The sequence below is a fragment of the Zalophus californianus genome, chromosome 2 (genome assembly GCF_009762305.2).
Source record: "Zalophus californianus isolate mZalCal1 chromosome 2, mZalCal1.pri.v2, whole genome shotgun sequence".
Lineage (NCBI taxonomy): Eukaryota > Metazoa > Chordata > Mammalia > Carnivora > Otariidae > Zalophus > Zalophus californianus.
The window spans coordinates 38,972,306-38,994,138 of record NC_045596.1 but is presented as its reverse complement, the minus strand read 5'-3'; the positions used below and the strand labels follow the sequence as shown (position 1 = coordinate 38,994,138).

At 36.5% G+C, this 21,833-nt stretch overlaps 1 protein-coding gene across 2 annotated transcripts in view; it reads right to left on the bottom strand.

Moving 5' to 3' along the window:
- The window catches only part of GABRB1 (gamma-aminobutyric acid type A receptor subunit beta1), a 377,502-nt gene that overhangs the window by 246,580 nt on the left and 109,089 nt on the right, over positions 1-21,833 (bottom strand). For both annotated transcript variants that reach the window (XR_003520832.2, XM_027599170.2), the window contains exon 4: positions 13,650-13,870. Coding sequence is in view for 1 of the 2 variants with exons in the window: in XM_027599170.2 (XP_027454971.1) it covers positions 13,650-13,870 (221 nt within the window). In the remaining variant the exon portion in view is untranslated. The remainder of the gene's footprint in view (positions 1-13,649; positions 13,871-21,833) is intronic.

Sequence of the window (21,833 nt, the reverse complement as noted above, 5' to 3'; positions counted from 1 at the left end):
CACATTGAGCTACTATTTGAGTCTGTACCCATAACTTTGCTTTCTCTCCTATTACAATAAATGAATTGCTCATGCTCTTATCTAAGGCTAAGCTCCACTTTGGCAGGAGTAGTAGATCCCAACCCTTCTTGACTAATCTGACTGCACAAAAGCCATAGTCAGGGAGATACAGTTAAAAGCAAGATTGAGGTTTAAAAGTAATAAGCAAAATGGTAAGTGCATCATTTGCGTAGTATTTGCTGACTGTGGTATGCATTATGGGAAAAGAAGTATGAAAAATAGACTCTGTTCTCAAAAGATGCTACAGTGTTTGTGGAGATGAGACTAACATAGTAAACAATAGTTAACTGGGGAAGACGTTTCATAATTAAGGGCTATCTTTGAAAGTGGTTCCAAGTTCTGTATAACTATGGGGAAGGAGACCTATGAGGTTTAATGTAGCTAGAGAAGACTTTTGGGAAAGGGGTGATCTCTAAATTGGGTCTTGGACGCTGAGCAATGCAGTGATAAAAAGAGAGGAAAAGAATTTTCATTGATTAGTTAAAAAGAAGGGGAACTGCTGAGAGAGGCTAGGAGATGAGAATCAATCTAGTAATTAAGGAAAGTAAAAAGAAACCCACACTTGCAGTGTAAGCCTTCATGGTTGGACAAAATCCTAAATGAGGCTGTGTAACAAGGGTCAATCTAATTGTGAAGTGTCATGAATGTCTGGAGAAAAGTTTTGACTTGATGTGGTAGGTAATTGGGAATTAATAGGTTCCTCAGCAAGAGAACGGTGTGATGCAATGGCGCTTTATTGAAACAAATCTGTTGGTGGGCTGCAGGATAGAATAGAAAAAGAAGAGATGTAAGAGAACTGGTAAAAACCCCAAGTAAAGAAAGCCTGAATTTGGTCTTTATGAGCATTTGGCCTAAAGCATTCCTAAGCAAAGGTAATATAATATTAAAAATAACTTTTATAATTTTGACTTTTATGATTTTTTTTATCTGCAAGTGACTTGCAGATGTAATGTTATATTTGGAAGCATTTAATCAATAATTCTAATTTTGATCTCACAGTTTTTTATTTTGAAGTCATTAAGCTTTGCTTTTCATGTCTCATGTATTTTCACAAAACGTTGAAATGCTGGCAGGCCCTGGAACCTGAGCCTGTCATGCTTGAGAATAAAATATTCTTGAAGAGATGAAGTTCCTTTTTCCTGGTATTATCCACTCTTTAACTGAGAAGGTAGAAAAAATTCAAATTATGTATATATGGTCATGGCACCTTAAGCAGCACTCATGAATCTTTAGGATTTCACTTTAGTTATCAAAGTATAATGACCCAGATTTTCAAAGCAATCAGTTGTTTGGATTCTAGAGAAATACATTTATCCATCTTCAGTAATCCTCTGATGTTTAGGAAGAACAGAGAATTCTGCTTTAAGCAACTTTCTTCCAAAAACAGGGATAAAAATGTGAGGATTTAACAAAAAATAAAAACTGTATTTACACTATCTATTGTTATTGTTATTGAAGTGTCTACCACTGCTTTGCAATTAGAAGGAAATGGATCAGGAAGCTCTATGGGCTCCAGCTCCTAGTGGTTTCATTATAGGTTGGCTTTGCCCCCATGGCTCTATCCCTGTCTTTATTAAAAAGAAGAAAACAAGGCTTAGGAAAGATAAACCTAAAGTTTTCCTCAAAGATATAAAAAGTGAGGATCAATTCATTGGACAAAGAACTACTTCTTTAATATAACTTTTATGTCCTGGAAAGGACAAAGCGTGCTCTACTTGGATTAACAGTACTATTTCCAAACAGGAGGGAAACGTGGGCTATGTAGGAAAACATTTTTTCACCAAAATGTGTTTTGTGGTTTAACACTCTGAAGGATGAAGCATTAATTCTAGTAAATATTGCATTCATTGTTCCATTGCTTCTTTTAGATGTAATTGGGCAATATTAGGTTTACTGCAAATAGGTACTATTAACACCAGTGAGATTACTGATGTTGGTATAAAAAATAAGTTAATATCTTTCTAAGAGATAGATCCTTAAACAGAATGTTTTCTATTGAAGTTTAATGGCCTATGGCTACTTCCAGAAGTTCACCATGACATTTCTGTTCTGGTCTAGAATAGACTACTGCTTCCATAATGGTATGGAATGCTGCATAATCTATAAGCACCATAATCCATTACATTGGTCACTCCACATCTGGAAAGTTATAGTATCATAATACTGAAATATAAGAAGTGACATATCAGGCTTAGTATTACTTGTGATAGACAAACCAAGGTAGAATTTTAGGTTTAAGAAACATACTCCCGCTTCCTTTTGGTATTCAAAATGAGAAGCTGAATTTCAGTATAACCAGCTGGTGGTTTCTGGGGTGTCCATTTCACAATCTGAGACACACACTGAAAGGGAGGCTAGCTTTCACTTGGTGCCTGAAAAGATTAGTAAAGAAAATTTAGACCTTTATTTTGATGATGACCATTGGCATGTCTACAACATGTGTTTGTTATCTATGTGTGCATATACCACAAGTTTTAAGCAAGGTAAGTCAGTACTCATCAGGCCCTTCCTATGTACCAGAGAATGGTGTAAGTCCTTTACTGTATTAACTTACTTAACCTTAGTAATACCCCACAAGATAAGTAATATTGTTATTTCAATTCTATCCAATGAGGAAAGATCATTGTAGGTGGAATGTGGTTAAGCATTTTTATATTTTAATAAAATCCCTAGCTTAGATGCATTTTAATGTCTGTTTTTTAAAGTAATAGTTTTCCACATACAGAATTAATAAAAGTTTTCTTTAAAAAATATATATACATACATATATAAGCAAAAAATGAGTCAATAATTTTGGATGATATGCAGTTGTGGCAAATATCCTGGAAGTGGTACTAAAATACTGAAGCTGGAAATGATGGTTTAATGGAATCAGCTGAGGGTCCTGGAGATTACTTTTAAAAATTTCACCAATGGTTGTCAAACCTAATGCATCTTCTTGGATGTGGTGTTGTTTGTCATATTATAACTAGTATCTAAATGTATGTCACCGTTTTAAGATATTTGGTTTTCCTTTTCTTTTTTGTTTCCTTCCTTCCTGCCTCCCTCTCTCCCTGCCTCCCTGCCTTCCATCCCTCCATCTTTCTTTCTTTCTCCTTCTTACATGTTTTTCTCCTGTTCTTTTCTTCTTTCCTGAGAGTATTATTCCATGAGAGACTCAATCAAGGTTAAGAATTTCAGGAGATGTATTTTTTTTAGATAATTTATGGTCACCGTTTTTACTTAATCCTCTACATTAATTTAATTAAGTAGGTTTAATAATAATGACACATCCACAGATCACATGGGCACACAATAGTTATAGTAATTGCATAATTATTTAAATTGGTCTTTTAGTACCTGAATTAGTCACAATACCATATTTATCAAAAAAGAGACTATAACAAATATTGAATCACAAAAAGTTTTTCATATCTAGATAAATGAATAAAGAACATTAAAAATAAAAATAAAAACTTTGAACAGCAAAAATAGCAGCCCTTTTACTGAGGAATGTTTCAAATAGCCTTCTCGGTATGCCACTGATGAAACTCTAAAATATAAGTCAACTACAGGGTGAGGGGAATAGCAATACTATGATCTTTGGTGGAAATTGTAAAGAGAGGCTCCAGGCATTCTTCCTAATAGAGTGAGCTACCTATTCTTTATGCATGGCCTGTTTTGTCTCTCTTCATTTGAAGTAAGAAGTTTCTTTCTCTTAACAGGATGCATTTGTCAATATCATCCAACCTTCCTCTGCAAACACTGCATCAGCCCACATATTTATTCTCTACAGTCAACTCAACAATATCTTTGCCCAGCATATCTCACAGGAAGCCCGGTGTGATCTGTCCAGGACTCCTGAATGTAATCATAACTGCTTCTATATAGAAAATCCGTAGGAGAGAGAAGTAATTTTTTCAGGGTGTACAATCAATGTAGAGAGCTAATATGAAATCTTTAGGACCCCAACTGCTTTAAAAATCCGTAGTGGTGAGTTTTGGGTTTTTTTTTTTCCTGGACCACTATTATCAAAACAATTGCCTTTACTTTTTACTTTGCTTTATCATGAAGACCAAGGCAAGATGAGATGATCCTCCAAAGAATAGTGGGAAACTCTGTTTTTCTTTTATATTCAATAAATGTAGTCATTGATTTTATTCTCACGCACAACCCATGGTCAGACACTGTCAAGAACATCAAAAAATCGATTCAGAGTCAAGCTAGGTAAGCAAATACAGTAGGGGAGTTCTCAAAATCCCTCTTAGGCCACAGGTTTCTGGTTAACATTAGATTCATTTCTGAAACCTGAAATTTAGAAGCTTCTCTTTGGAATTCGGAGTCATTTGCATGTGTTAGAAAACCTGACAAAGTTATGTACATTTTCTAAAGCTCACACACTTGGCAGAGTTATTCCCATTTATGCTGTGTACCCTCTCCAATTATTTTCATTTCTATAATGGTGAGCAATGAAAGCATCAGACATAGGTGACTGTCTTCCCAGGAATAATCTGCAGGGAAAGACAAGCTTAAACAGCACAGAGAAAAGCTTCTCTGTGTGCTTTACTCTGTGCAGGGGTTAAGAATGCAGGCGGATATGAGGAAAGTTGGATTAAAATCTGCTTTCATCATTACGGTGGCTTTGTAAAATCACTTCCTGAGATACAGAGTAGTGGGTATACTGTGCTACCTTCCAGCCAAGGTGGTGACTATGTGTGCATGTCTGTTACATTAGAAGGAAAATCTTAAAGCAAATTAAAATGTTATGGGGGAAGAAAATGGGAGTCAGGAGCACAGTGAAAGTAAGACTTCTTTTGTTACATTGTTTGACTTTAGAACCATGTAAATGTTTTATATAATTATGAAATAGAATTAAATCAAATGTAAAAAATCCAAGCCAAAAGCCAAATGCACTTCTTTAAGTGGAAGTTTAACCATATAGTAAGGCACTGAAGTTTAAAATGTAACTAAAAAAAGTAATTCTACTCTATGTCCCTAATAGGATACACCCTAAAGGCAAAATCACTGTGAAGAAATTTTAAGCTGTTTTTGGTAATCCCATCATTAGTAACAATAATGTTGGTATTTTTATTTAAAAACACATATATGCATATATATTATATATATAACAGGATAATCTAAATAAATAATCATGTTAATACATTAGGAATCAATTTTTTTTCCTGGTACTTTCTTTTTATTAAGGTTTATGTAACTACATTTTATGTGGAACATTTTCATTTAGCCTTTTTTTTTTAAATAGCTATCCATTCATTTATTGAACAAATGTTTGTTTGAGTTCCCAGAAGTTGTCTGCTAAAATATGATAACACTTCCCATACTAGCAGGTTGGAGTTTTTTATTTTTTGTTTGTTTTGTTTGTTTGTTTTTAGGGTGGCTGCATAATGTATCTTTCTTTTTAAAAATATTTTTAAATTATTTTTAAAAAAGATGAAAGAAACAAATATAAAATCAAAGAAGTTGAATGAAAGCCCTGTAATTTTAAATTTGAATCAGAAATATCAATACAAACTTGTGTAAGGTGATGTATCAGAAGACAAGGGAGCTATCAATGACTACTGAGGTCATGTTGAAACAGCTCAGGAGTAAACTTAAAGGGGGTTCCAGTGGCCAAAGACAAGACAACATGAGGACTGAAAGTAACAAGAGTTGCAGGGAACTGGAACAGGCATACCTATTTCAACCCGTGACTTCATAAGGATACACACACAAGAAAACAACAAAATGCCAAACCTCAGTGGTCACATTTGGGAGATTCTAGGGAAACGACTAGCTATTTTGAAAACTACTAAATAAAGGGAAACAATCAAGCATTTATGCCGTCTTCACTGCAACAACTTTATTTCAGGATTACCCATTAGTCGATGAGGGAAAGTTCTTGCTTAGAGAATAATCTAGTTGATAAATAAAGAAGGTATGATAGAATATCACCATTTTGTAATTTCTAAATCGGTTTGGGCAAAGACTATCAGTGGCTGCTAAAATTGTCATGGGCTGAGTTGTGTCCCCCTGAATTCATCTGTTGAAGTCCTAACATCCAATACCTCAGAGTGTGACCTCATTGAAGGTAGGGTCTTTATGGAGGTAATCAATTTAAAGTGAAATCATTATGGAAGCCCTAATCCAATATGACCAGTGTCTTTTTAAAAAGAGGACACAGAGATACACATAGAAAGAAGGCAATATGAAGAGACACAGGGAAAAGCCAGTCATTCTAAGAAGAGAGGCCTAGAACCAATCCCTACCTCAGAGCCCTCAGGAAGAACCAACCTTGTTGATTCCAGAATTGGGAGACTACAAATTTCTGTTGGCACCCATTTTGTGGTACTTTGTTACAGCAGTCTCAGCAAACTAATACAATTACATAAAAATTAACAAGATTATTATAAGGGATAGATCAAGTTGTCAATGCCTGAATCTGCTCATCAATCTTCGCATCACAAACAGAGACAGGCAGGCATTTTGTATCTTCTGCTAGAAGTGGACAATACGACTTACGAAGCAGTCTTGTCAAAGCCAAACAAAACAAATCTGAATCTGGTCAAGCTTCAAATAGAGGGCACAGAGAGACACATTTACAACAAGGGGATGTAATCACAAAAAATAACTTTTTTTAAAATAATTTACATGGAGGGAAATAAAGGAACAGTGAACAGAGTAAAAAGATTTTAGATATTTTATCTGTCAAATGAAATGTGTGTACCTGTTTGACCTGTTTGACCTTGACAATAAATTATGAGGCAAGAAAAGTTACTTTAGATTCTCTTGGTGTTGGTATATAGCATAATAATAGTACATGATTCATAGTGTTGTGGTAAAGATCAAATATGACAATAGAGGTAGAGCCCTTAGCATAGTATAGTCTCAATTATTTATATAGTTGGGTATTAGCACTTTTATATACTTGGATATTTGTATAGCACTCATGCATAGTATAGTTGCAGTTATTTATATACTTTGGTGTTGGCTAAATTCCTTGATATAATTGCCATCAAGGGGAGGAGGGTAGGGGGATGGGTTAGCCTGGTGATGGGTATTAAAGAGGGCACATTCTGCGTGGAGCACTGGGTGTTATGCACAAACAATGAATCATGGAACACTACATCAAAAACTAATGATGTAATATATGGTGATTAACATAACAATAAAAAATTAAAAAATAATTGCCATCAATATTAAATGCTGTAATATTTATTATTTATTCTGTATGTGTTTACGATATGTGCACACAAGCCCACATAACACTCAACATACTTACAAGGTCCAATCTGAGCCAGTATTGGGCCAAATGAACTTTCACTATTCATTCCACTCCCCATTCTCACATAACTCCTTAAAACCACCTGGCCCCAAACTCACCTTTGGTAGAAGATGCAGGAAAGAAGCATTGTGACTCTTGGAAAGAAAAGCCAAGGCAAGGGTTAGGAGGGAAAGGCAAAAGGAAGGGCAGTTTTAAGAAGGTTAAGTATTCCACTAAATACGCTCCCAGATTCAGTCATTCTATGCCTGCCATTTTCAGGAAAGATAAACACCGTCTTTCAGCATCCACAGGGTCAGACCTTGGAGAGAATCAGTGTTTGCAGCCAGCTGAATCATGTTTGGACAAGAAGCAGAACACATCTGGTGATTAATAGTGATAATTGCTCTTTGGTTAAGAGCCATCATTTAGATATAGGAAATGTTGCAGCTGACAACAATTGTGAGTCAGGTGACTGCATCCTACAAATTTTCATTTCAATCTTTCAAACATCTATTTGGTTTGAGAGAGAGGATCAAAGGTTAAGGAAATACAGAGCACATTTTCAGCAGATATACAGTCTTGTTGGTATCACAGGAAAATAACCCTAAGTAAGAAACAGAAAGATATAACATCAAAAGAGTGTTACAAATATCATGGGCCTACGTGAGATTAAAGCAAAATAAGGTATCAAATCAGAGAGTTTTTATTTGGTTAAAAAGATTGTGAAAGTCCTCGTGGAGAAAGTGGAATTTCAGAGAGGTTTTTAAGAAAGAGGAGTAAGGTGGAAGAAGTGGTGGAGTGAGGGAAAGAGAGTTTGGGGCTAGAGAAGGGAGAGCATTTCAGCAGTTGTCAGATAAAGTACAGGATGCCTAGTTAAATTTGAATTTCAGATAAATAGCATATAGTTTTTTAGTATAAATATGATCTATTTGGGTCATACTTGAGTTTGAAATGCCCTGAATGTGTTTAGAGAAACAGGTAAGTGGTTTTATAAAAGTTTAGGCTTCATAGAGGAAGGAAATAGGTGATGATGTGGGAAAGTTGTTTCGGTCACATACAGACGTTTTAGATTACAGACAGAAGGAAAATGTGATTTTATGGGGACTGTGGAGACATTTTTTTTTCCCCCTGTAGGAGTGATATGATCTGACATGCACTGTAGGAAAAATAAGATGGCAGTGATGAGAACAAGAAAAATTGAGATAGGAGATTGGCCAGGAAGTGACAGAGAGTGAGGATGTTAATTTAGATGATGGAAATGGTTTGTAAATGGACATGGCTGAGATACAGCAGAGCAGAAGCAATAGATTGGATCTCAGAACAAAAGAGATGCGGAGTCAAAACTGCCTTCAAGTTTATTCCTATTGACTTGGAGGATGACGATTTTTGTTAACAGATGTATAAGGAGGAGAATCTGGTTTTAGAAAAAAACAGATAATAGGAAATAGGGGTCATGTCAGGAGGATCTGGCCAGGTGGGCGTCCAGATACAGATGCTCAGTAAGCAATTACAAATATTTTTCTGAACTCAATAATTTGGGATTTTAGATATTTAAGCTGTCACCTTAGTGAGTTGGTCAAACCTCAAGGAATCCCGCTAATTCACCATTAGAGGCCAGAGAGGAACCAGTGAGGGAAGAGCAAAAAGACCAGAAGAAGAGCAATAATGAAAAAACTGTGCCAAGTCTTGGAAATCCTGAAGTCCAGGTCAGTCACCACTCTTAAAACATTCAGAGAACCCAAGAGTATAGATTGAGAACCAGCAACGGTGCTGGTAATTTTGGAGAGTTCTTTCAGGAAAGTAGCATGGGTGGAGCCATGGTTTTTGAGACTGAGCAGTAAATGGTGAGAGAACAGAGGAAACCAAAGATGTAAGATGTGAGAAGATTGGTGTTTGAGGACAAAACCAAGGGGAAGGAGCCAGGGGGGAGGGAAGACTGAAGATTTGCTAAAAGAATGGAGCAAAGTCTGAAATGAGTGTGCAGCAAGAAAATTAAATGCATATGTGGAGAGATTGGCCTTCGAAAGAGGAGAAAATCATCCTCAGAGTTAAATGGAAGGGAGGAAAGACCAAAGTTTAAGATTTTGATGCCATGACGCTGAGGCATTTGGTTGTTCGGTCTCCACGTTTGAGTAAGGAAAGAAATGCCATTATGTGCTTTGAAAGGAGCAGGGTGGAGCGGTCGAGGGACACAGACATAAGTTCCAGTCTCCTGCCACAGCTTACAGCACATCACAGACATCTTTTATGTAGATCTCGAGCAAAATGGAAGAAGAAGTAATAGTGAGTGTGGCACTGCTCCTTGGTACAATGCATTTAGTCACAGCAGAAGTAACCTGGTAGCAAAAAACATAAGGAATGGAGTCTCCTCTATTTACTGCGCGCCAGCCACACAGCAGCCTGGCTACCTCCAAAAGCACTAGACTCCCATCAGACACCATTCTGTTATTTTAAAGCGTTATCACAACTGTGTGGCCTTCCTTGCGTGGCAAGTCTGATCTGACACAGTTCACAAAAATAGAAAACCACCAATTTTATTCCTGTGGCTTCCTACCCATTGTTTGAGCATCTCATAGTGAGTCTGAATACAGAAACATCATTATTTAGTTTAGTGATATGGTCTTGTGATTATGGAATTCCTGGTTGAAGGGGCTTTCAGTTATATTCGGAAAATCCCATTGATCCCATCAATGCCAAAAACAACCCATTAGTGTATGGTCTCATTTCATAATGACTATTAGCTGGACTTATGGAAAAGGATAAGGCAAGAATTTCTTTCTCCTCATTATCCATGTCTAAATTAGGAAAGCTATAAATATGCCAATACATATGTTATATGATAAGGATTTTCTAGTACATGTGCTTAGGAAGTAATACATGGCAGTTATCCTTGAAAAGGCAATTACAAAGAAAAAATGCAGATCGTCATTTCTAAGACTAAGAAATGTTATATCGGAAGAATTAAAATAAACATGCCTGAATATATAGGACCATAGAAGCAATGGAAGTTAGATTTGGAAGGGAATTTAGGGAGAATTTTATGCAATCTCTTCCCTTTAAGACTGAGGGATCTGAAGCCCAGAGGAGAAAATAGCTTCCTGAAGAGTACAATCTAGTTCAGCCACAAGTCTTCTGACCCACAGTCACTGCAGAGTTTCCCTCTGCCACAGTGACAAATTTCTGTCAGGCTTCTGAGGAATTATTTCCAGTGCCAGAATAGTGAATATATGGCATATACTGGGCACTCAATGAATTTTTTTTAATTATTTATTTTGAGAGAGGGAGAGAGAGGGAGGGAGCACTGTGTGAGCAGAGGGAAAGGCACAGGGGGAGGGAGAGGGAGGGGAGAGAATCTCAAATGGATTCCCCACTTAGCGCGGAGCCTGATGTGGGGCTTGATCTCAAGACCATGAGATCGTGACCTGAGCTTAAACCAAGACTTGGATGCTTAACCGACTGAGCCACCAGCCAGATGCCCCTGAATGGTTTTTTGTTTTGTTTTTTTTTTTAATTGGACAACTGTATCTCTGTTTTGGTCACTGATGCCCCTGGGAATTAGAGAATCACCCTCCATGTGCAGTTTTTCCAGCAGCTAATAAGGCTATATAAGGCACAGTGACTTAGAAAAATATAATTTAGAATTAGCCATGTATTAACACAATCATTATTTCATGAGAATTTCCCAATTATGTATCAGGGATTATTAATCCATTATTGCAGGTGATAGAACTAAGACTCAGTAAATTTGTGTCACTTGTTCAAGGCAAACAATCAGAAATGTTGGAGTTTGAGCCCATTTTTGGTCCTTTGACTCCAGATGTCATGCTTTCTTTGCTATATCTTATGGTTTCTCCAGGATGTTTATAAACTCCAGGAAAAGAAAAACAAACCTGTGGGGGAAGAGATAGGGAAGAAGACAAGGAAGGAGAAATATCAGAAATGGTGTGAAGCTCTTATGGAGAATGCTGGTGCCAAAAGAGATCAGAGTTCACATAATAAAGGAAGGATTTGTGTTTATCTTTAGGAGATCTGCCTGGGGGCTCCAAGCCTGGGTTGGCTCCAAAGAGGAGAAAGCAATCTTGTACAACTTGGAAGGAGGTGTTGACTTTTAAATGTGTATGAAAGGCAGTGGGTAGGAAAAGCACATGTATGGGAATCAGGATACCTAGATTTTAGTCCCAATTCTGCCATTACTTTGTTGTGCCCTTAGAAAAGGCCCTTCTTGTTTTGTGCCTCAGTTTTATCAGTTTACAATGAGGTGTGTTCAACTTCATGGTTCTCAAATATTTTTCTCCCTTTCCATCAATTCCCATTGGTAGAGGCTACCAATAATTTGAGAAATGCCTGAAGTGAGACTCTGTAAACTGAGAATGCAAACTACTTTCTTGCCTATAAAAAACCTGGTTCCTTTTCCTTTTAAACAAAAAAAACCTTTTTATACATTCTTTACTAATCACATATAGTGATTTTACATGTAATTGATTAGCTTGCTACATTGGGTTATAGAATTATTCTATATGGAATAATTTGTCCCTTTACACCTTGGTTATATCCGATAGAAGTTTCATAGGTGACAAAAAATTACAACTGATTTCCAGTGAAGGTGCCATCATTAATGATCACTACTGATCTTGGATTAGGAGATTTTGTCAGTAGTAACTATCAATATACTAAAGGGAATTGTTGGTTTATTTTACCATTTTTCTGAGAGATTTTTAGGTCAGAGATTTTAAACTAGAATTGAAAGCTCTTGGGGTACTGAAAAAGTTGGAGAAATTACAAATGTTATTTTGCAACTAATGCTGTTTTACTATGCAAATGAAGTCCAAATCTATCAACTAAATAATCAACCACCGGGTTAAGTTCAGAAGTTTTAGTGCAGAACTTAGTGCAGAAAAAAAGGGCAGTTTTTTTCACTTGCATATTGTTTTTGGGTATTCGTGAATATACAGAAATTAACTGTAGCATTTTATCCCTTGTCTAGAGTTTTAGCTTGGTGTGGATGATGTGTGAAGAATTTTAGGGGGCTTATGAAGACCGTGAATTAATGGGAAAATTTGGCTCATACGTGAGTTTGTGAATATAGCTCTCATCAGCTTCTCAAAGATATCACAAAGGTAAAGAACCACCACTCTACATATCCTACAATAACCTGCCACAATTCAGGTATTTTTTTGGTAAATGGGAAGCTGATTTGAATTATAGTTCTAAAATTTTTAATAAACCCTTAACCAAATGAGGGTTAATAATAAACCACTACAGGTGTATCATACCTCTTTTATACTTGACACTTAAAAAGCCAAATAAACAAAATAAAACCCATTATGGTGCAAAACATTTTGATATAAATTAAAGGTAACCTAAATAAATGAAGGTATATCATATTCATGGATTAGAATATTAGATAATTTTAAGATATTCATTCTCCCTAAATCGATCTACAGAGTCAATGCAATTTCAATTTTTATTCCAGCAGACTTTTTGGGTAGAAATCAACAAGTTGATTCTAAAAGTTATAGGAAGAAGCACAAGGCCTAGAATATCCATAGCAATCTTAAACAATAAGTACAAAGTTGGAGGATTTACACTATTTTATGATTTACCGTATAGCTATCATAATTAAAATAGTGTGATACTGCTTGTGGATAGACAAAAAGAACAATAGAACAGAGTAGAGCCCAGAACTAGACCCCCCACTTATCCAGTCAAAGGCACCAGCACAATCTGGTGGGAAAAGAAGAATCTTTTCAGTAAATTATATAACTGGATATTCATATGGAAAAAATTGAACCTCAACCCTTACCTTACATGAAAAACAAAAATAATTCAGTATGGATCATATACCCAAATACAAACACTAAAAGAGGGATTAAGGAAATGAAAACACTACGAATCTTCTCAAAGTCACCAAAAATTATTTTCCTACTTCTTCAAGATATTGTTTCCTAATTCTCTTTCATAATTAAGTAGCCATACCCAATACTTAGAATACATTTCAGTTCAGTCTGGGTGGCTCTGAGATAAGCAATCGCTAAAAAAAGATTTAACTTCTACAATAAGTTAGATATGAAATCTGACAAACATACATTTTCTTATTACTCTGTTTATTATTGGAAGTTCAGGGCAAATAATTCACTTACCTTTGATGAACAAAATTGCCTAGGTTTAGCTCCAGTGATTCCAAAAGAGATTTTCCAGTCTTTAATATAGTTTTGTTACAGAGATGAGAGTGTCTCTATATTCTCCTACTTGCTTCTCTTCCCACTGCCCATTCCCAAAAGTAAAAAATAAAACCTAACAACAAGAACAACAACAGTAACAGTGAACCATGCAACACAAAGTCATTTACCGGAGTCCGTAGAGAACCGTTCCATCAGGATGCAGTCGGATCATTCGATTTTTCACCGTAACCCCATGCACAAATGATTTCTTGTCATTCAGAAAGTAGGTGTCTGGCACCCAGAGTTGGTCAGCTACCCTGTTGTCTAACGTGAGGTTTAGCGGGATTCCAGAATAAGAAAGCCTTTTGTCTTTCCAAGACTGCTGGAAATACATGGTGAGTGTATAATCCTGTGAAACAAATGAAACAAAAAACCAAAAAATTTGGTCATCATCATCATCATCATCATCATCACTGTCATCATCACGATCATCATCAAAGGCCTTTCGTCATGAAAGTGATAGTCTGTGGTATCATATGTTCCCAAAGATCCACTGTCCTGCTCTCCCCGAAGTTACACCTGAATACAAGGAAATTTGCACCTTCAGGTATAGGGCAACCAACAGGTTAGAAGTACCGGCGCAATAATTGAAGGCATGCACAAGTGTTCACTCCAATGTAGGTTAAATCCATTTAGTTGAATTTTGAGGTTTAAAGTTAAGGTAATGGTCATGGGGTAGCTCATAAAGGAAAGTTGTGCTGAGAGATCCATGTGCACAAAAATCTACCTCTGGATTATATTTATGGTACTATTTTGGGGGGGGAATGTGTGCTCAATAATAACTAAAGAATGATGCACTTAAAAGGAGAAGGTGTTTTCCAAATTGCAAATGCCTTTTGAATGAATACTGCTCTTTGCCTTATGAAGGTCATCAATTACCATTATCTGGATCTTTCTAGCAAATTACAACTTGCCTCCTGGTACTGAAAAATAGTTTATAAAGCACATTTTGATGGAGACATTTATTTGGCCTGAGAACTGATATCAGTGGTGGAACTGCTCAACTATTTCTCTCTTATCTCATTCCTGCTTTGTTTTAAGAACTGGTTTGACTTCAGAGCTGGGTTCGTATTTGAGTTTGTTTCCTCACTTCTTGTAAAAGATAACACTAAGGACATCCCTTTCCATTTTTTTTTTTCCTCCCAGATTTCCCCTGGCAGTGAGAGACAGGAAGATTTGGGCTCAATAAATAGATCAAGCTACTAGAGAAAACCATGATGATTATCTGAGTTTTAGTTGTCTGTTTTTAAAGAGCTCCAGTAATACAAAATGTAATTGTCCATTAAAAAGGAGAAAATAGTGTACACATGAGTAATCTGTGCATAGATTTAAGTAAGTGTGTGTGCATGGGTGCATGGGTGTGCATGTGTGTAGACCTTTTCCCTTCCTTTTCTGGAAACTGTTTTGTTTCCTGTGGAAAGAGAACTGTAGGCATGCAGTGAGATCTCTGCTCTACACAACTCCTACTCTGTTTTCACTAAATACTGGCTAAAAATCACATCATGGTTTGAAATTAAAGCAGTAATTTATTACCCTATTTGCAAGAAGAAGTAATTCAGTGCAAAGTATTTCTGCTTGTATTATGTTACATTTGGAAGTGGGTGATGTGGCACAAGTACCCTTCAGAACTTTTCTTATGTATTTCTAGCATTATTATTCTAATCTATGACCTGATTCCATGATAAATGGAAATATGGACATGAGATTGATAAACTTAATGAAAACTTTTTTGAAGAGAATGATAATCATGGTGATAATGATGAACATTATGTAAAGACTTAAAATGCAGCCATATCTCCTTTTGTACTATTTGTATTATAGTGCACGCATAACAATAATCTCTTTCTCCTGGAGACTGTTCTGTGCTCTGTGGTTCTCATAGCTTTTCATATCTATTATCACATTTTGTTATTACAACCTTGTGAGATAGGCAAATTCTCTCTGAGAGAATTTATTATTTACATGTCTGAGAAACTATTTGCTCTATTTAAAATAAATTATTCTAGCTGCATCTTAATAGAAATATTAACAGTGACATCTGTCTATGACTTGTCTTGGTGTATTACATTTTTAGATGGAACAGAAAGACTTAAAATTGCTGTATTTTGTCCCCTCATTCAACAGATTTTCTATTAATTCTTCATTAGTCCAAAGTGCAAGCACTCAAGGAAGGATGGAAAATTTTTCAGAAAGAAATTAAAGGTAACGATACTTTGAACAAGAACACTAAAACGATTTTTATTTGACATGTACTTATAATTGTTCAGCCAGCTTTCTCAAGTATGCAAGCTACTCTGTGAGAGGAAGAGCGACATATTTAGAAACTATGGGCCATAGGGGATTCTCTAACACTGACGCAAATTAATGGGATTAATGGGTGTGAGTTGGCTAACGAAATTGGTCAGGCTAATTCAGGCATGAGAGAATTTGATTCATTGAAGAAAAACAAGAGAGAGGATACCAAATCAGTAGTGCTCGATTACACTCCAAAAGGGCATATTTTTAAAATCTAAAAATGTTAGGGGAATAAGACAATATTTATAATAAATAAAAATAATTCTTGTGGAGAATAAAGGTTAAATCAGTGGTTTTAAACCCAGGACAATTTTGCCCCCAGAGGACATTTAGCAATGTCTAGAGACAGTTTTGGTTGTCACAACTGGGAATGTGTGCTACTGGCATCTGTGGGTAGAGGCCAGGGATGCCTCCCAACATAATGCACTACACAGCACAGCCCCCACAACAAATAATCACCTGGCTCAAAATGTCAATAGTGCCAAAGCCAAGAAACCCTGCCTTAGATGGAAATATCTTTCCTTTCAGTATTAATAAAATACTTCAAAATCCTTTATCACTATTTATCATGAAAAATATGTATATTAACAGGTCTACCTGAGCTTTTAACGTATTCCTCAAAACTTTTGTGCCAGGGAATTCTGGCATTAGATGGTTTATAATTTGCCACTTTATCATAAGAAATCATTTGATAAAAATCCATTTTCTAGCCCTGGAATAAGGAAAAGGGGTTATGTGTTTTATTGAGGTCTGCTTCTTACCAGAATGAGCTCTGAGACTTTATAGTGGGTTGGAAAAGTGAGTCTTTTATGAGCTGCCTCCATGATCAGCACACATCTCAGGCTAGCTTGTTAGGGAAGAGATAAAATATTGCTTTAACATCCGGTAATATTGCATCCACTCAGAAAGAGGATATGAACGATCCCTTCTTTTCAAAGTATTCTTTTTTTTAAAGATTTTATTTATTTATTCATGAGAGACAGAGAGAGAGAGAGAGAGAGAGAGAAGCAGAGGGAGAAGCAGGCTCCCCGCTGAGTGGGGACCCCGATGCGGGACTTGATCCCAGGACCCCAGGATCATGACCTGAGCCAAAGGCAGACGCTTAACCATCTGAGCCACCCAGGCGCCCTCAAAGTATTCTTAAGAAAGGGAATGTGTGTGTGTGTGTGTGTGTGTGTGTGTGTGTGTGTATTAAAGAATCAATGCTCCTACACACATTTTTATTTTATCTTTCATAAATTTGAATAAACATTATAAAGCATTCCAACCACAAATCCTTGTTCCCTGTAAAATATTCATGCCAGTTTAGTTTTCCCCAAGAGCTGATTGTAGTAGAGCTGTGCATCATTGCCTGCCAGGTCTAGGGTCCCTTCTGTGAGGGAAACTGCCCTGCTGACAGTTCCTGCTGATTGAACAAGGCCACATTCTATATTTCATGATCCTGTCCTCCTCCCACCGTGGAAGAGAGAGTAGATACCTGACTTAAAAGCAGCTGATCTACAGGCAGGAAATAAATCTGTGCCTGGCTCAAAAAGATGAGATGAACCAATCAGAGTCCTCTCCCAGAAATTAGCTCTTGTATAAAGAATCCGAGACAGGAGCTGTAGGACTAAATGCAGAAGTCATGACCTAGAACTAGGGTGCACTGCTATTGTGTGGTTGTGAGAGAGGAGAGACTGCGAATAAAGAGAGGAAGCCGGCCTGCACAGAAAGAAAGAGAACGGAGAAAGATGCAAAAACTAGCCAGAAGATGAAGAGTCTGACATCGTCAGAGAATGAATGAGTGAGTTCAGGAAGGCTTTTACTTCCTATTTCTAGTTCTCATGAGGTGTGGACATGTGGACATGTTTGATACTTTCAATTCCCAGGAGCCCTTTTCGTGTTACTACAATAAATTCCACTTTCTTTGTGCTGAGTTATTTTCATTTTTATGTTCTCTGACTAGAAAAAGCCATAATAATGATGCTGATCAACATCCATATCAGAATCTCATTAAGAACAAATTGCACATATTAAGGAAACCCAACAAAACCTCAATCATCTGGCCCATCTTCCTGATTTCGATAAAGGGAGCTATTATGAGAAACCTGAAACCCAGAGATGTTAAATGGCTGAAAAACAAAAGGGAGACACATTTGGCTTTGTTTATTAACCAGAAGAGCAAAGAGGGAGAAGGAAAATGTATTTTACTTCTATCAAGACAATTCCCTAGCCAACCCAATGACAATTATGAAGAAAAGTAACCTGGAGATCGGTGTGTATGCTGGCAATGAGTCGTATAGATTATAAGGATAGGAAAAAAAAAAAACCATACATCTTGCATCTCATGCAAAGTTTAGTGGAAAATGGCCGGACAAATAAACCAATTTAAGTTGTGATTGAAATGAATCACACAACATCTGTTTCTAATGCAAGCTCCTGTTTAAATGAATGTTTTTGTATCAGTGTCTGATGAATCACAGACCTGTACCCCTGAAACAAATAATACATTATATGTTAATTAATTGAATTTAAATAAAATAAATGAATAAATAAAATACACGCATTCTCATTGTTTCCAAAGCCCATGTTCTCATTCATTATTTTTATTTTTTGCCAACTGTAGCCTCATGACATGCCTCAAAGAACATAGTCTTCTTTACCTTTTTCTCATCCTAAATAGCCCCATTTGGTTTATCCATCTGTGTAGTCAGAATTTTTGTCAGTCTTGTGTTCTGTTCGGAACAATTCTGGAATTGATCCACCTTGTGGGAGAAGTTATGGGCCTATATTAAAACAGAGGCACCGCAGAAGATCACCTGGGCACACTGTTATACGTGAACACATGTGTGACATGGATGTGACAGCTGGAGAAAAGCACTTGGGTTCTGAGGCAATGAACTGCATGACACCACCACTGTTGGAGACTAAGACTGTACAGTATAAGAATTTCAGCATTTGTAATCTCATACCTACTGTAGAAGCTCTAAAGATTTATTGTCTTTAAAAATATAAAAGCAGATCTGTGATTCAACAGTCTTGCACAATCGGAGGGGGAGATTAACCATGAGAGACGATGGACTCTGAAAAACAAACTGAGGGTTCTAGAGGGGAGGGGGCTGGGGGGATGGGTTAGCCTGGTGATGGGTATTAAGGAGGGCACATTCTGTGTGGAGCACTGGGTGTTATGCACAAACAATGAATCATGGAACACTACATTAAAAACTAATGATGTAATGTATGGTGATTTACATAACAATAAAAATTTAAAAAATATAAAAGCATTTTTCTATACAAAAACATCCAATTCTTAAAATGGATATGATAAAATTAATGTTTCATACAGTGACAGTTTAAATGTCTTATGTTCTAAAATCTGAATAATCGGAAGCTCAAATAATTAGAGTTATTTCCCTGGTAAGATATATTGAAATGTTGGACCTGAAGTGGGGACAATTTTCTAGAAACTTCTGGGTCAAAAAGATCTTAGATTATTAGAATGACTGATCCATTGTGTCAACATTTCATGACTGTTTACTATATTTAAAGATTTGTATTATGCCAGTTGCTGAGGAGAAAAAGTGGGTTGATACATTTTTCTTGCCTGCCTCAAGGAACTCACATGTCAGTGGGTGTGACTCAGCACTGCCTAGTCCCAAGCCACCCTGCTGTCCTCTGTAGTCTTCACAGTTCTCCAATCACCTATGTAACCAGCTCTCTGCACCAAATTCCCTCCACTTCAAATACTCAGAGAATTCGGAATAGTTCCACTTGTTTTCATTGGCAGCTGCCTACTCAAGGAGACAAGCTTATTGAGTAGGAGGATATCAGTTTAACAAGCTCTGGCATTAACCTAGGGAATAGAGAGCTAAGTCAGAGTTGACTTAACACAGCACTGAAGGGGAGGCGGAGAAGATGAAAAATGTGTGAAGCAGTGAAGTTAGGAGAGAGCATCAGGGATGACCCCTGGGTTTCTGACGTAAGTAAGTAGATAGATAATAAGAATTGAAAATCTGGGGCTGAGGATGACTAATGTATTTCAGGCCTGTTTGTGTTGTGGGTGTCAGTGGCATTTGCACACAGAGCTGCCAAGTGAGTAGTTATGGACCAGGATATAGGAAGAGAGGGCTCAGAGGGAAACAAAGCCATGTGAGTCACAAGTGAGAGATGAAGTCCTGGGAATGAATTGGCTCACCATGGCGACAGTATAAGGTGAGAAGATAGAACCCCTGGGAAATTTAATTCTGCGATTAGTCACTCACTCCTTTGAGCTCCCACAACTTTGCTCCTATTTTGATTGTAGTACTTACAGTTATTTCCCAGTCCCACAGATTTTGAGCTCCCCAAGGGCAAAGGATTTTTATTTTATTTTATTTTTAATTTTTAGTTCCTAGCATAGTGTGCAGTAGATAGCATGTGCTCTGATATGTTAGCTGAATGTGAATTAAGTAGTGCTGTGTGTTTGTAGCACTGGATATAAGCACTGAGTATGTTATTGCAAATTCATCTTATTACATTCCAATTTTCTGAAAAACTTATCATCCTTAGATAATATATATGGGGACTTTCAGTTAACCAAAATAATTACCCAGATTTTTTTCTCTAACTAATCAAGATTAATGGGTTTATAATTCCCACTAACATAGGTAACTCATAAATTTCTAGGAAGTGAGAAAAGGATATGGAGTTTAGAGTAATTTTGCTCTTCAGGAATGAATTAACAGTGACTCTCTACAAAATACTAATAGACATTTTGAATATATCAAATGAGATTTCATTGATACTTTCAGTAATAACTTGTTAATTTTGGAAGTATAAGGCTATTTATGCCAAAACTTTAAAAATGGACTGTATTCAGTGAAACTCTTGATCTCATTTACAAATTGGTCAATATTCAAAGTTATCAGTAAAGTATAAGATAGGTGATTAATTCATCAAGAGAATAATTCATAAACATTACTGATGTTTGAAACCACATAACTAATTACATATGTTTGACACACTAGGTTTTTTCAAAGTTCCTTAGTTCCAGAGATTCCTAGAAAATTAGTGTTTCCATTTTCTCTAACATTTAAGTAAGAGCAGAAATAAAATCAGATGCATGGAGGATCTAGTGGAACATTCAGAATGTGGTAGTTTTGGCTGACCATCCTGAGTTGAACTATGAATATATGACCAGAATGGTAACCATTAGGTGGTACGCATGGCAATTCTAGAAAACTAAGCTATGGAGTGATATAAGTTGGGAAAAAATATGAGAATCAGAAAACCAAGATTCTATCAAAACACATACTACTTAGAAGAGATGGAAAAAACTTTGTGATCGTTTTCTAGCCCAGGAAGGTAGTCTTCTCTTGTGAATTGTGATCTTGTAATGTGAACAGAGCTTAAAATGGAGCAATCAATAAAAAGATTCTATTATGTTTTGTTGGAAGAGAATGAGATCTTAGTAACTCTTAAAATTAATAGGGCGGAAGGGAGGAATTATTATGGGATACAGTGATCTCTCTCAAGAGCCAAGTATTTTCAATATCTCTTAGAGCTGTCACTTACCCTTCCAGGAAGGAATCTTTTGGAAACTCTCAGGAGCTTTATTTTCAGACTTTCTAATAGGAAGATGGATTTCCATCAAATTATCATGCAAAAGAGACTATGGGTAATGGTCTCTTGGGAGTCCCTGGGGAACTCTCAAAAGAGAACGGGTAGCCAAATTATAGTGCCCAAATGTCAACTTTATCTTGTTTGCTCTCTTACTCCATCCTCTCTTTTCTGTACCATTTGCTTTGTTTAGTTTTAATTTTACATTCAGAGACTATCAACACTTGATGGCTATTTTCCTTTCTATCTGCTTTAAAAAAAATAAGATCATTCTACATGTACTACCTTTTTATCATGAAAATTAGTACCTTTTCTCTACAGCTATTTATTTATTCATTTGTCGTCTATTTGTTTATTGTTTATCAAGATCTCTTACTCCATCCTACTTTGTTTCACTAACTAGTTGGTAACTTGGTGGGCAGCCTTTTATATGTTTGCTC